At 43.5% G+C, this 15733-nt stretch overlaps 2 protein-coding genes across 3 annotated transcripts; one reads left to right on the top strand and one right to left on the bottom strand.

Moving 5' to 3' along the window:
• Positions 1–3812: 3812 nt before the first annotated feature.
• KFase (kynurenine formamidase) lies at positions 3813–5013 on the top strand. Its single transcript, XM_017086839.4, has 2 exons — positions 3813–4169; positions 4223–5013. The coding sequence occupies exons 1-2, from the start codon at positions 4043–4045 to the stop codon at positions 4996–4998; spliced, it is 903 nt and encodes a 300-aa protein (XP_016942328.3). The 5' UTR covers positions 3813–4042; the 3' UTR covers positions 4999–5013.
• A 2-nt stretch (positions 5014–5015) lies between these two features.
• On the bottom strand, positions 5016–12092 carry Daxx (Daxx-like protein). 2 transcript variants are annotated; one of them, XM_017086816.4, is made up of 4 exons: positions 11770–12092; positions 6960–10692; positions 6720–6900; positions 5016–6545 (listed from the first exon to the last, which is right to left on the bottom strand). In XM_017086816.4, exons 1-4 carry the CDS (start codon positions 11818–11820, stop codon positions 5921–5923), a joined length of 4590 nt encoding a protein of 1529 aa, XP_016942305.3. In that variant the 5' UTR covers positions 11821–12092; the 3' UTR covers positions 5016–5920. The 2 variants fall into 2 exon arrangements, with proteins under 2 accessions (XP_016942305.3, XP_065721112.2); XM_065865040.2 differs by lacking the exon at positions 11770–12092 and adding an exon at positions 10763–10786.
• Between the last annotated feature and the right edge of the window lie 3641 nt (positions 12093–15733).

Below are 15733 nucleotides of genomic sequence, written 5' to 3'. Positions count from 1 at the left end.
TCCGTTTCTACGCAAACTAGTCTCTCAGTTTTAAAGCTATCGGGCTGAAACTTTCGCAAAAGTCTTATATCTTTTGCAGGTAGTATATAAGTCGGAACCAGCCGGATCGGCCAACTATATCTTATAGCTCCCATACGAATAATCGGAAAAAAAAATTTAAAAAAATCATATCTTGGTGGACGACGCATATCGTTAAAATTAAGAAAATTAATCTTATTTAACTTATATAACTTAAAATAAAAAGTGCAGCGCAGCAGCCAAAACGCCTCCTTAACTTTCCCTCTATCTTTTCACTAAGTATGAAGTCGGAACTCCGTTGTTTCGAGTTCAAAAATTCCGGGTTGTTGACCAGGAAAAGTCTGGGGTGACCATAGTTTCCTGCCGCAGAGATGAGTTGGCAGGTCTCCGGCACTGTTTGCAGGTCTATTAAAAGGAGTTGGCAGCACCTGACCGATTGCCTACATCGCTATCGATAACCTTAAGTGGCCACAGCAATTCATTAGCTTTGATGCTAATGGCTGTGAGCGTCGAGCTCCTTCTCCATGTCTGCCATCTGAGCTCCGTTCGCATCTGTTTCCTTCTGTAATAATTTTTTTTTTATGTAATGTATAAGAACTTGTGAGTTAAATATGTATTTATTAAAAGTAAATGAGGACCTACTATCCATCGATAGAACGTTTTTTCTTTGCACTGCCTATTATGCTTTTGGAAATGTTTTAGGCACTTGAACGACTTGCCGCACATCAGGCACTCGCTTTTCACTGTTGAATTGTAAAATCAAATACGACTTTCTCTCTGAGCGTTGTTTCGCAGTGATGTCTTCCAGCTTAAAGGCATAGAAACTAATAAATAAATAAATATTAGTAGGTTTCCTTCAATACAAATTTTTTATAATGTTTTTTGAATTTACTAAAAGTTAAAGAAGACCTACCATCCATCGTTTGGGTGCTTCTTCTTCGCAGTGCTTCCGGCGCACTTTAAAATATTTTGGCATTTAAAGTATTTGTCACGTCACACACTCATTTTTCGGAGTGTCGTGGACGGCAAGGTGGGGCCTGAGATTACTTTTCAAATTGGCCGTTTTTCCGAACATCCTGCAGAAGAAGACGGGCGAACTTTGAAGGCCAAATTTGGCCAATCCCTTGTCCATTTTGATGTGCGCGTCCGATCTTTGGTGCAAATTTAATATTTTTCTACTTTTAAATTGCATTTCGCACAGCAGACAGTAGTGATGTGACAAAATTTTTTCCGAGTCTCCGTCTGGAAAAGGGAAAACATTATCGACTACAAATGTATTACGATTGACATACCTGGCTCGTCCTCCGCCTGTTGGCTCAGGAAAGACGGTGTCCAGAGGTACATGATCTCGGCATCTACGGTGAGTTGCACAAGGGCAGCAGTTCGGCTGCCAGACAAAATGGCGGTACTTATTAACGCCGCGATGCGACGTCTGGAAGTTCCCAAATGTGGTGGACGTAGTATTCCCAACAGACTCACCGGGAAATGCTGGATGTCGTCGGCGTCGACTGTGGTAGACGATTATGTCCGGTCCTCTGTGCGGGTCGAACGGACACCGGTTGCTGGCGAAATCGCCAGAAATTCGTGGAACTCCCAATTAAATATCCCGGGGCCCTTTGTGTTGGGATCCCGGCTGCCCTATAGAAGATTATTAATAAATAACAAAATAACATGACTTTTTTTTTTGACTGACTCTTATTTAGTATTAAGCACTGCGACTATCTGATCATCAGCAGATATCTGATCATCATCGTTCCTCCCCCGCCATATTACAAGGCCTCTCCCAAAATTGGGTCATTGGATACATGAGTGCCATTTAAGGTAATCCCAGAGCGAAGCGGGATTATTCCTCAAGTGGCCAGATCGTCCGCCAGATTTATCCCGCTGCTGCAACTACCGCCCTATCGACCTAACCTATCGATAGAGTCCCTCCCATTATCGACTCCCATTGCAACAAACCCTCGGCCGGTTTGGGATAGAGTTTGCATTTTTGTCCCCGAATTCCTTCAAAGGGTTCACCATTTCCACAAAAGATCTGCTTGCAAAAATGGAGCCAGAGCATGATGAGCTGATCTCCAATGAAATGTCCTTATTTTTGTATTTAATGGAATCCATTATTAGAATCAGAAATCAGAAATGCAAATATTTTAACTTGATCCACTTGTATTGGTAACTCGAAGTCGATTTTTGATTGCTTTAGCATTGGAACCGTATTTCTAGACAGTTATATGCAGCCCTGTTTCTAGTGCGATTCAGCATTATCGCCGTGCTTTTTTAGTCGATACGCTCCTTGGAGGAGCGCAAGGATCGGATGATGTAGAGGTAGAATGATTGAAAGAATGCGGGTACTGCGAAATATACAGTATTTTGTGTTTGTCGTTACACGAGTGCGCGTGATCGTTACTCGTAGAGTAAAAGGGTATATTGTATTCGGGAAAGTATATAACAGGTAGAAAAAAAAAAATTAACTGAAATGTATTGTTCTCGTCCATACCTATCGATCGACCTTAAAATATTTGGCACGCCTTATCTAACGCCCACATTTGAACGCTGTGTTCTTGGAAACTACGAAAAATAGATAATTGGATAGAATTTGACCCCTAGATCACAAAAAGAAGTCAAATAAAGTTTTAAGGATAATTTTTTTAAAGATGTGTTTTTAATTTTATTTTGAGTTGCGTTAAACCATTTTAAATTGCCGAATAAATGAACAAGCAACATTGAGAAAACTGTGATTATAATTAACACGGGAAAATGCTATAGACGATGTCCTCGACTATTAGATACCCGTTACTCAGCTTAAGGGAGTACAACAGGGATGGAGATATGCTTCAAGCAAATATGCTTTTTCAACTAACACACCTAGCCTGTAGCGCCACCTACCCTTTAACGCCGTCGGGCTGTCAAATTTGAGCTGCCTATCGATAGTACCGATAACGCGATAATATCGCCATTATTTTATTGTGGGTATTCCGCACAGTGTATTCGTGAATGTTAAAAAGGGTAATTTCTAATAATAATTGTAATAATCTTAATATTTAATATTAATAATAATTTAAAAACTTTTTTTAATTAGCTGAAAATTTTGTTTTCGTATTAAAACATAAATTATGCAACGATACCTAAATTTCAAATTTAGGACAAAACTCTGCTTATCCAAGTCAACTTTTTCATAATGAAAAAAACCCAGTTTCTACTTTTGAACGCTCGCCAACAATTTAAAGCAGGAAAGTTCAAGCCCTATGTAGGTCACTTCGGATAAGAGCAAGATAAGCCAACAAGAAGTAAATAGAATTTTTATCGTCGCTAATCCAAAATGTAATTTATTTTTGTCTTTAACATAAATGTGTTTGTCGTTACACGAGTGCGTGCGATTTTAGTTTAGTTTGCTTGTAAGAGCACTGCCATAGTGCTGAATTGAGCAACCCAGATTTAAAGTGCCTTTTAAACTGATCCAAGGACAGTTTTTGACAAAAAATTCTTTTTTTTTAAACGGTTGTTTAAAAAACAGCAATATGCCTTGCAACTGTAGCATAACAATCGTGTAAAAATTAAATTCAAATAGGTGCTAGAAAATTTTTTCGGATTCAACCGAATTCATGGTGTTACTTTAATAATTTTGTTTCTTGACTGATAATGTATTTAAAAAAAGTAGTATAATAAACACTTTTATTTATTACAAAAATATTTGGTTGTATATTAACTGTTAACACTGTGATTTTGGACGATTAAAATTCAAAAAGATTGTCACCTTTATCGCTAAGCCCTCGGTTTTCAGTGCTGCACAGATCAATTCTATGCGCAGATGTTTGTTTGAAAGCTGTACTATACGTTAAAAGCTAACGATTTTTCTGTGGCAATCCGGTTTGACTAGTTCCAACAATTGAGCTTTAATATTGCATTACATTTGACCGCAGAACGCAGTTCCACAAGCAAATAGTTGCAGCCTAGTTTGAATACAAACTACTTTGCCTTTCTAATCTCAGAATTGAAGACCCAGTGTTTTTTATATTTGTTATCAGCAATGTACAATCCGAAGAGCAAAAACCTTGACATCGAATACTTCCCGAGCTATCATACCACACGGTTTCAAGACCAACCGGAGCCGAATATTGCCGTGCTGGAGCACTTTGTACGGCTAACCCAACAGCGTAAGCATGTGGGGATCCTCTTGAAAGATCATAATTTAAGGATAATATTACAGATGAAAAGGACTTAACCACGAAGCAGGGCATCAGTGTGGACCACATGCGCTATGGAGCAGGTCGTCGGCTGGTGGACGTGTTCTACAACGAAAGGACGCCCAATCAGGCGCCGCTCTTCGTCTTCGTGCACGGCGGCTACTGGCAGGAGTTGGACATGAGCACGTCCTGCTCCATCGTGGGTCCTCTGGTGCGGCGTGGCTACCGCGTGGCCGTCATGGACTACAACCTGTGCCCCGCCGTCAGCCTGGAGACGCTAATGTCGCAGTTCACCGACTTCCTCAACTGGATCTTCGACTACGCCGAAATGACCAATGTGCTGGAGATCACCTTTGCCGGTCACTCGGCCGGCGCCCACTTGCTGGCCCAGATTTTGAAGCACCAGGACATGATCAACCCGCAGAGGAGCAAGATGGTCTGGGCCTTGGTCTTTCTGTGCGGCGTATACGATCTGCGGGAGCTGTACACCCTCGAATCGGTTAATCCGAAAAACATTCTGGGTCTCAACCAGCGGAATGTGGAGGCCGTGTCGCCCATGCTGTGGGAGTACACCGATGTGGGCATTTGGAGCTCCACCAAGATCTACGTGGTGGCCGCTGAGCACGACAGTACCACATTCATCGAGCAGAGTCGCCGCTTTTCCGACGTGCTAAAAAAGAGCGGATTCAAGTCCAGCTTTAAGATCTTTCATAAGTACGACCATTTTGATATTATCGAAGAGACGGCCCTCGACGAATCGGAAATCTCCAAGTTCCTGCGCAACATCCGAATTGAATAAACTATACGCAGCCCCGATTTCAGTTATCTTTTCTCACCATTCTGTTTATTTTGTACAACTAACTTAGACTAGTAGTATTCCATATGTACACTAGAGCGTATATTTGTGGCTTGCACCCGGAGGGTACGGACTTTGTAATAAATTAGCGTGGCGGGGTTTGTATGGATGATTCGATTACCGAAAGTATGTTAGGGGCAACAGTAAGGTTTAAACAACCTATGCAATGTTATTTTGTGAACGCAATAAGGGAATAAATCAAGCTAATTTTGTTGTACAATTATTTATAAAATTGATTCTGCTTAATTTCTAGTAAGTGACAAATATATTTTAGAATCTTAATGTTTGGGGTGACAATAATGTTTGAACAAGCCAATAAATATTAATTCTTTGAACCCAACAAGAAAATAAATCCGGCAAATTTGTTTGTACAATCACTTCAACAAATTTGTTAAGGCTGCTAAATGATTTTGTACTTAATTTCTAGTATGTGACAATTGAAGATACTTTTGAATCTTGATCGCTTAAATTTGCATAAACACAAGTTTTATTTCGAAAGCGTTCTAGTATACTTTTTTAAAAACACAACTGAGCAAACATGCTTTCTTCGAAACTAATCCAATAAGTTTTAAAGATTCTAGATATCTGTGAATCTAGATATACAGGAAAGCTTTTGAATAGCCATATTTAAGTTATTAAGATTCAATTCGGTCCAAATATTTAATGAATTTGATGAAGAAATACTTTTAGGCCCAATGCATATTGATAAGTTAACACGATCATCCTACAACTTGGGGTTATTTGCCTTTAAAGAGTGTAAACAAAAATACATTTAGCAAACCGAACCTAATCAGGAATAAATTGGAACATATTGAATAAATAAACTTAACTAGAAGTGCAGCCAGGGCTGCGTGTACGACTCTTTCTATGACTCCTCATCCGAAATGACAATCTGGTCTGCGATTACAGGCTTGGCAATCGGCAAGGGATTGGGGTTTGTGTGCGGATTTTGCACGCGGACGAAGTTGGCGTTCAGACTAGAGACTGACATAATCTTCAGCTTGCCGTTGGGCGGGGCTACGTCAATCTTACTGCCAGTCTCGGCTCTCGTTATATCTATCACATCCTCCTCCTCGGCGGGCGCCAACGGATCTTTCTTTGGTGATGTTTCCACCACCGCCTCGGAGTCGGCATCACTCACTTCGCCGTTGGTCTTGAAGTTGTCCACAAACTTGTCCACATCGTCCTCGTCCTCCGAATCCTCATCTTCCTCCTCCGAGTCCTCATCCTCGTCGTCGAGTTTTAAGAGCTTCAGATTGATGTAACGTTTTGGTTCGTTTCCGTTTCCACGACCTGATGAACTTTTCATCAAGGCGGCGATGGCGGCAGCTTTAGCTGCTGCCTGGGCACTTGTGCAGGGCTTGTCGTCGTCTACAGCCAAAGCAGCCAGCTTGGCGGCCTCCTTCTCTGCCTTTTCCTGCTTCAGTTTTTTCTCCTTCAGCCGCGCCTCCTGACGTTCCTCCGCATTGAGATCCTGCTCGCGGGCATACCTTAAATAATTTCAAAATTTTAGATTGGACAATTATATTGAATTCAGCACTGCTCTGTTCTCGATGTGCGCAAAAGTGGTTAGATTCTATCTATAATTTCAACCTTTACCGATTATTAAAAAATAATAAACCCTATTAAACAGAGCAGATCTGAAATTCTTGACTAGTGCTCACTTTTCCAGAACATCACTTATTTTTTTATGTTTTTTGTTGTTCTCCTTCAACTTTGCGAGCAGCACTGGATCGCTGGTTGCCGGATCCTTGACATTTGCCGTGAAGTGGGTTACGGTTTCGTAAAGATCCGTCTTCCGACGCGACTGCAGCAGTTTACCAACCTTTGCAAAGGCATCGTAGGCTGAAAAGGTACATATGTTAACTAAGTATTCTTCTTGCTAGTTACAAGTGATGCCTTACCTATTCTCTTCATCTCGAATTTGGCCAGTCCGAGTTCCTTCTCCTTATTACAGTGCTCCAGAATCTGGAGCACATCGTGGTAATCAGGAAACTCTCGCATCCTGTTGACAAAGGCCGACAACGTGCGATTGAAGTGCGGGTAGGCCGTGTCCTTAAATTGGATGGGCGGCTTCAGCTTGCGACTGGCTCGCTTGCTCTCGCCGGTTAGATCACAGATTTTCTCGTATATTTGGCAGGCGCGCTTCTTGAATCGCTCCACCTGAAGATAGCTGGAGTCGTCGTCATTCAAGTCCACATCGGCGTCCTCTAGCATCTTTATCCGCTTGGTGATTGAGTGCAACGTGCGATTCAACTGTCGGATACGTTCATTCAAACGTTTGTCGGTAGTGGGCGAATCGGATTCCTCTTCCAGCTCCTCCTGATCGTCTACCCACACCGGAGTCTGCTCCTGTTCCCGCTCTCTACCCCATGGCTGCTGCTCCTTCGGCATGAATGATCTCGAATGTGGGGATTCCCTTGCGGACGGTACTGCTTTTCCTCTCGGGACTTCATTAACAACCATCTGCGCCATCAGCTCATCCACCACGTTCTTAAGGTGTACGTACACCACGTCCGGCTGGCTTCTGATCCGTGCCATGGTCATTTCGAGCAAATGGCGAAAGCCACGCGACATCACGAAGCTGTCAGGCGCACTGTAGTAATACCTTGTCAATTTCCCATTAGCCAAGCGCTCCATGTCTTCCGATGGGTCCACCTCGCGACACAGCTTAATGAGAGCCGCGTACTCTGTTGTAAAAGGGGCTACAGCTGGCGGCGCAGCTTCCTGGGGCTTCTTCATTGGAAAAGACTCCTCCTTCCTTCGCTTTTCTGGCGGGGACTCGGGTAATTCATCCAAATCCACAATTTCTGTAATAACATTTACACACTGCCTCATGGAAGAAGTTGCCGAAACAGGTCTTTTCAGGTTATTAGGTTTCTTATCTATTGTAATCGACTTGATCGTCGGGGTTTTCTCCTTAGAGTTTGTACTGCGCTCCGTTTCCGGTTTGTCCGTGGGCGGCGTAGTGGGCGGGGACTCCACGAGCACAATTGTTGGCGTCGAGGTGGGCTGCAACTGACCGCGCTGCTTTTGCTGCTGCTGCTGTTGCTCGAGAATATACCTCCGCCATTCCTCGTCGGATTTCTTGAGCACTGTGATGGGCTGGATGCGTTTGGGGGTGCTTGCTGGAGTCTTGGTCACTGGAGAAATGCTTGCCCCGGGCAGGGAGTTCAATTTGAAGGCTGCCGCCTTGGCTAGCTGTTGTTGCTGCACTGCTGCCGGAGTTCCAGCTGGCGGAGGAGTTGTCGTGGGCGTTAGCTGAGGCGTAATGCTGGTGGTGGGCGGTAGGTTGAGCAGCAGCGGCTCATTCAAGGCGGCCGCACAATGTGGCGGGGTGGCCAGAAGACGCTGCGGTGGAGTGGCACTGGTTGTGAATCCCTGGAGATGCGTTGAAGGTAGTGGCAGAGTAGCCGGCTTGTGGGATGAGCTTCTGAAGGGCAAAGTACGAGCCGCACTCATGATGGCGGCTGCGGCGTTGACTACGCCAGCAGACTGAGCTTTCACCTGAAAGACTGATCTACTGTTGGGAGGCACCGGCGTGATCTTGGCCACTGTCGCAGGTCTAACCATCGCTGGTCGGTGTGCAAAGGGAGGAGTTTGCATTGACGTATGTGGCGGTGGCTGCTTTTGCAATAGATGAGCGGGTGGTGGTGTCTGCTGGGGAAATATCTGCCGGGGAAATAACTGCTGAGGGAATATCTGCTTGGGAGGTACCTTCGTCACCGTAGGCGCCCTCTGCAACATGGGTAGCTTCTGAATCGTCATTGATTTGTGTGTGATTTGGTTGACCACGGGCAACGACGGTTGCTGAGCTGGACCTTGTTGGCTTATCACAGAATTTATTAGTTGTTGGGCCATCTGTGCCTTTGGTGACTGCTGGCGCGGGGTCGTCGTCAAAGGATTTTGTTGCAGAAGCTGTGGCTGAAGTTGTGGCCGCAGCAGACCCATCGGTGCCTTTGGAACCTGCGGCTGACCAAAAAGAACCTTTTGCTGCTGCTGTATTAGTCCCAGGATCGACTTCTGTGGCACGTGTTGCTGTTGGAACTGACCCATCATGCCTCCCTGTTGCTGTTGCAGTTGTCCTATGGATATTCGTTGCTGTTGCAGTTGCAGGAAGGCTATTTGCTGTTGTTGCAGTTGAAGTTGACCAACGGGCGTCTTTTGTGGCTTTTGCTTTTGCTGGACTGGCCCAAGGGAAGTCTTCTGTTGTGGAAGTTGTACTGTGGTTATCTTCTGTGGCAGTATCTGCGACGGGGACGTTTTCTGTAGCTGTTGTCCCACGATGGCCTTTGGTTGCTGCTGTAGCTGTTGTCCCACGATGGCCTTTGGTTGCTGCAGTTGCTGTTGTCCCACAATGGCCTTCGGTGGCTGCTGCTGCTGTTGTCCCGCAATGGGCTTCGGTTGCTGCTGTGGCTGTTGTCCCACGATGGCCTTCGGTTGCTGCTGTGGCTGTTGTCCCACGATCGCCTTTGGTTGCTGCTGCAGCTGTTGTCCCGCAATGGGCTTCGGTTGCTGCTGTGGCTGTTGTCCCACGATGGCCTTTGGTTGCTGATGTAGCTGTTGTCCCACGACCGCCTTTGGTTGCTGCTGTAGCTGTTGTCCCACGATGGCCTTTGGTTGCTGCAGTAGCTGTTGTCCCAGGATGGCCTTCGGTGGCTGCTGTAGCTGTTGTCCTACGATGGCCTTTGGTGGCTGCTGCAGCTGTTGTCCCACGATGGCCTTTGGTTGCTGCTGCAGCTGTCCCACGACCGTTAATTTCTGTGGAACTGGCTGTTGGAGCGGTTTTGCCAGCGGCTTTGGCTGTGATTGCAGTGGTTTCGGTTGCTGCTGCATCGGAGTAGCCAAGGATCTAGGTAGATGCTGCTGTTGCACCTGCTGTTGCTGCAGTTGACCCAGCGAAGGCCTCTGTTGCTGCTGTCCTGCAATAATCCTCTGTTGCACTTGCCCTTGTAGCGTCTTCTGCTGCTGCTGCTGCTGTTGTTGGTGCAACATCTGTCCCATTGGAGCTTTTGGCTTGGTTACACCTACAATTATTGGCTTCTGCTGCTGGGGCTGGGACTGTAGCTGTTGCTGTCGCTGGGGCTGACCTATAACAACCGGCGGGCGAGTCATCGGCAACACTCGGATAGGCGACTGGATGACTTTGGCTCCGGCTGTCACCCGTATTTGGTTGCCTGGCGTCACCCTCACCTGGTGACTGGGCACTGGGGTTATCAGGGCATTGGGACTGGGCGCTTTGCTGCTCACCGACCAGGCCACTTTCTGGACGGTGCCCATCTTCACCTGCTTCACATTGTTGTTGTAGCTGTTGGTGTTGTTGTTATTATTATTGCTGTTTTTGTTATTGTTGTTGGGCTCTGCCAGGGAAATGGTCAGATTTCCATTTGTGGTGAGGATGCTCTTCTGGTGTTTGGTAACTGTGATGCCACTGGGGATGTGCATGGATCGAAGGGGATCCGCTGGGATTGGAAATGCCCTTGCAGGTCCGGCTCCCACTCCAGATACTGTCACCACGGATCCCAGGGATGCCTTTGGTATGTTCATAAGTTTGGCGGGCAAAATTTGTCTGGGGCCGCATGAAGCCATTTGTCGCAGGGGATCCTCGAGTCGTCTTCGTTTGGCTCCATTATTCGACTGCGTAAGAAAATAAAGATCTTAGAAAAATTCGTATTCAATCATTAAATTAAAATAAATTATTACGTACTTTGGCCATGTTTTCAAAGTTATTGTTTACAATAAGTGAGTAATTTTTAATATAAACAAAGTTAAGATCTAAAATTTGACATTTAATGTTTGAGGGGAAGTTCAAAAAATGAACATTTTTAGAAAATTTCGATAGAGTTAAGTTTCGGTTGATGTTTTTTAGATACCTTTCGAAAAGCGTTGAAAATGTTAATTTCTTTTGGGAAAATATACATTATGTTGGCATAGTTTCTACTTTATAGATTCACTATAAACTATAACTAATATTTTTGTATATAACTTAATTTATAAAACATTATATTCCCAATAAAAACAAAACACTCCGAAAGATCATTCAAAAACTGTGCTCTATCTATCCTGACCAATAAACTTTCTTTCTAAAAAAAACAAAGATCTCACAAAGTTAAAATAAGCTTGTTTCAAAATTTCCCCTGATCTACATTAACACAAAACTGCAGGCGACCTGTTGGTTCGTTGCATTTTAAATTCGAGAATCAAAATAAAAACAAACGAAATCAGCAGCGGCTGCCAATGCGTGTGTGTGAGTGCGAGCGATTTTGGAGAGTAGCGAGCGCGCGCATTGGAGAGTAGATTCGATTTGGAACCCTATCAGCGGAGACAACCCCCCGTTTTTTACCTGGCGAATTGCGTCTTAGTCACACTCTCTCCAGAAGGGGAGACCGCTCTCTCACTGTCTCACCCACTCGCTCTTTTCCACGCCTAGCGTAATTAAAGTCCAATATTCGCCACTGCAATTGCAAGTCGCCAGGTCTCCAATCGACAAGGTCTGGCAGCACTGCCCCATTTTTGCATCTGTGTGCGTGTGGGGCTCTGCATGTTCGTGTCCCTCGCTCTCAATAAAAGCAGCGCGAAAAAAAATTAATTCCACACTATGTGAAACGAAACACGCACACACACTCAGCCAGCGAGCCTATTTAAATCCAACTGTACTTTTTTACACACACAAACACACGCGGGGGGGTGTCCGCTGGGAAATCGGGAAATTACCTCTTCATCGGATTCCGAACTCAAGTCAACGCAAACCACAGACGCAGACATTATTGGCCCGAAAATGACAACGGCGCAGTGAATTTATTATTCACTTCACTCGCAGCGCCTCGATTCCGATTCCGATTCGCGTTCGCTGGCTTTTCTTCGCATTCGGAAGTTTGCACCGTTGTTGCCAGCTAGTTTTTCACGCTCGTCGCGCGTCTGTGTTTGCTCCGAGTTCGACTATATGTGGGAATATTCTCCCACATTTTATTTTTATTACGTTTGCCTGCCTGAATTGCACTGTGGTGTGTGTTTGTTTGTATTGTTGCCGTCAAATTGGAGAGTTCTAGAGCTGTCAAGCTGGCGATGGCACTATCGTGAAAGTGGCTCGCTACGCCAGGGAGGGTTAGTCGTCCGTGCCAGGTGTGTGTATCGGCTGTCGAGAAGGTGCCTCGTCTATGACAGATGGGCTTATCAGTCACTGTCAAAGCGGGCTTTTCCAGTTTAAAAAATTAATTTTATTAATTCGAATCTCTAGTTAGTTTATCCATTACCCTGAACATTGTAAAATTCATTAAGACAAAGCTGAATATGGTATGTCTTAATAGAACCTACAATTTTGTATTGATACAGTGCCTTTTTTGTTTAACTTGTTTTCTTAAGCCTAGTACTTAGATCGGCCAAGAGTTTCACTAGTCGAAAAATCGTATTCTTTGTAGTGACCCGACCCAGTCGTAAATGACTGCATTCCAGCACCCGTTCTTTCATTATGAAATGGCACCAAAAACCTGTGCTGAAAGTGATGAGTCTGCACCCGTTGCATGCACCTAGATGCAACAAACTATACACATTTTGGACGCACTCTTTTTTAATGCACCTGGAACATGTTCCTAGGAATGCACCCAGATGCAACAAAATAGACAAATTCTGGACGCACTCTTTTTTAATGCACCTGCAACACGTAGATGTTCCTAGGAATGCACCCAGAAGTACCAAGGAATGCACCCAGACGTACCCAGGAATGCACCCAGATGTACTTAGGAATGCACCCAGATAGACCTAGGAATGCACCCATATGTACATAGGAATGCACCCAGATGCAACAAGCTAGACACATTCTCGTCTATGACAGATGGGCTTATCAGTAACTGTCAAAGCGGGCTTTTCCAGTTTAAAAAATTATTTTTATTAATTTGAATCTCTAGTTAGTTTATCCATTACCCTGAACATTGTATTGATACAGTGACTTTTTTGTTTAACTTGTTTTCTTAAGCAAAATCGTATTCTTTGTAGTGTGACCCGCAATGCATATAGCATGGTCTTACTGTCACGCAGCTGGGTTTGTTGTGAAACGGAAATCAAATCAACTGGAGCAATTTAAAATAGAAGTGTCTGCTGGTGCACAAAGAAACTAAAATTAAAATAAATGGAATGTTTTAATTTATGTAAATTAGTAGTTTAAAGCTTCCTTCTTGTCCCACGGATGCTTAGCCTTTTTGCAAGCATCTAGATGCATATATTTTGAATGCACCTAGATGCAAAAAACTATACACATTTTGGACGCACTCTTTTTTAATGCACCTGGAACATGTACCTAGGAATGCACCCAGACATACCTAGGAATGCACCCAGATGTACCTAGGAATGCACCCAGATATACCTAGGAATGCATCCAGATGTACCTAGGAATGCATTCAGATGCATTCCTCTAGACACATTCCGGACGCACTCTTTTTAATGCACCGGGAACCTGTACCTAGGAATGCACGCAGATGTACCTAGGAATGCACCCAGATTTACCTAGGAATGCACCCATATGTACGTAGGAATGCACCCAGATTTACCTAGGAATGTTTTAATTTATGTAAATTAGTAGTTTAAAGCTTCCTTCTTGTCCCACGGAGCAATTTAAAATATAAGTGTCTGCTGGTGCACAAAGAGACTAAAATTAAAATAAATGGAATGTTCAACGAATGTTTTAATTTATGTAAATTAGTAGTTTAAAGCTTCCTTCTTGTCCCACGGATGCTTAGCCTTTTTGCATGCATCTAGATGCATATATTTTGAATGCACCTAGATGCAACAAACTATGCACATTTTGGACGGACTCTTTTTAATGCACCTGGAACATGTACCTAGGAATGCACCCAGACATACCTAGGAATGCACCCAGATGTACCTAGGAATGCACCCAAATATACCTAGGAATGCATCCAGATGTACCTAGGAATGCATCCAGATGCATTCCTCTAGACACATTCCGGACGCATTCTTTTTAATGCACCTGGAATGCACGCAGATGTACCTAGGAATGCACCCAGAATTACCTAGGAATGCACCCATATGTACGTAGGAATGCACCCAGATATACCTAGGAATGCACCCATATGTACATAGGAATGCACCCAGATGCAACAAGCTAGACACATTCTCGTCTATGACAGATGGGCTTATTAGTTACTGTCAAAGCGGGCTTTTCCAGTTTAAAAAATTATTTTTATTAATTCGAATCTCTAGTTAGTTTATTCATTACCCTGAACATTGTAAAATTCATTAAGATACAGTGCCTTTTTTGTTTAACTTGTTTTCTTAAGCAAAATCGTATTCTTTGTAGTGTGACCCGCAATGCATGTAGCATGGTCTTACTGTCAAGCAGCTGGGTTTGTTGTGAAACGGAAATCAAATCAACTGGAGCAATTTAAAATAGAAGTGTCTGCTGGTGCACAAAGAAACTAAAATTAAAATAAATGGAATGTTTTAATTTATGTAAATTAGTAGTTTAAAGCTTCCTTCTTGTCCCACGGATGCTTAGCCTTTTTGCAAGCATCTAGATGCATATATTTTGAATGCACCTAGATGGAACAAACTATACACATTTTGGACGCACTCTTTTTTAATGCACCTGGAACATTTACCTAGGAATGCACCCAGACATACCTAGGAATGCACCCAGATTTACCTAGGAATGCACCCATATGTACGTAGGAATGCACCCAGATTTACCTAGGAATGTTTTAATTTATGTAAATTAGTAGTTTAAAGCTTCCTTCTTGTCCCACGGAGCAATTTAAAATAGAAGTGTCTGCTGGTGCACAAAGAGACTAAAATTAAAATAAATGGAATGTTCAACGAATGTTTTAATTTATGTAAATTAGTAGTTTAAAGCTTCTTCTTGTCCCACGGATGCTTAGCCTTTTTGCATGCATCTAGATGCATATATTTTGAATGCACCTAGATGCAACAAACTATACACATTTTGGACGCACTCTTTTTAATGCACCTGGAACGTGTACCTAGGAATGCACCCAGACATACCTAGGAATGCACCCAGATGTACCTAGGAATGCACCCAAATATACCTAGGAATGCATCCAGATGTACCTAGGAATGCATCCAGATGCATTCCTCTAGACACATTCCGGACGCATTCTTTTTAATGCACCTGGAATGCACGCAGATGTACCTAGGAATGCACCCAGAATTACCTAGGAATGCACCCATATGTACGTAGACATGCACCCAGATATACCTAGGAATGCACCCATATGTACATAGGAATGCACCCAGATGCAACAAGCTAGACACATTCTCGTCTATGACAGATGGGCTTATTAGTTACTGTCAAAGCGGGCTTTTCCAGTTTAAAAAATTATTTTTGTTAATTCGAATCTCTAGTTAGTTTATTCATTACCCTGAACATTGTAAAATTCATTAAGATACAGTGCCTTTTTTGTTTAACTTGTTTTCTTAAGCAAAATCGTATTCTTTGTGGTGTGACCCGCAATGCATGTAGCATGGTCTTACTGTCAAGCAGCTGGGTTTGTTGTGAAACGGAAATCAAATCAACTGGAGCAATTTAAAATAGAAGTGTCTGCTGGTGCACAAAGAAACTAAAGTTAAAATAAATGGAAAGTTCAATGAACGTTTTAATTTATATAAGTTAGTAGTTTAAAATTCCTTCTTGTCCCACGGATGCTTA

This window comes from Drosophila suzukii, chromosome 2L (genome assembly GCF_043229965.1).
Source record: "Drosophila suzukii chromosome 2L, CBGP_Dsuzu_IsoJpt1.0, whole genome shotgun sequence".
Lineage (NCBI taxonomy): Eukaryota > Metazoa > Arthropoda > Insecta > Diptera > Drosophilidae > Drosophila > Drosophila suzukii.
The sequence above is the reverse complement of the archived record's forward strand: the minus strand, read 5'-3'. Positions and strand labels throughout refer to the sequence as shown.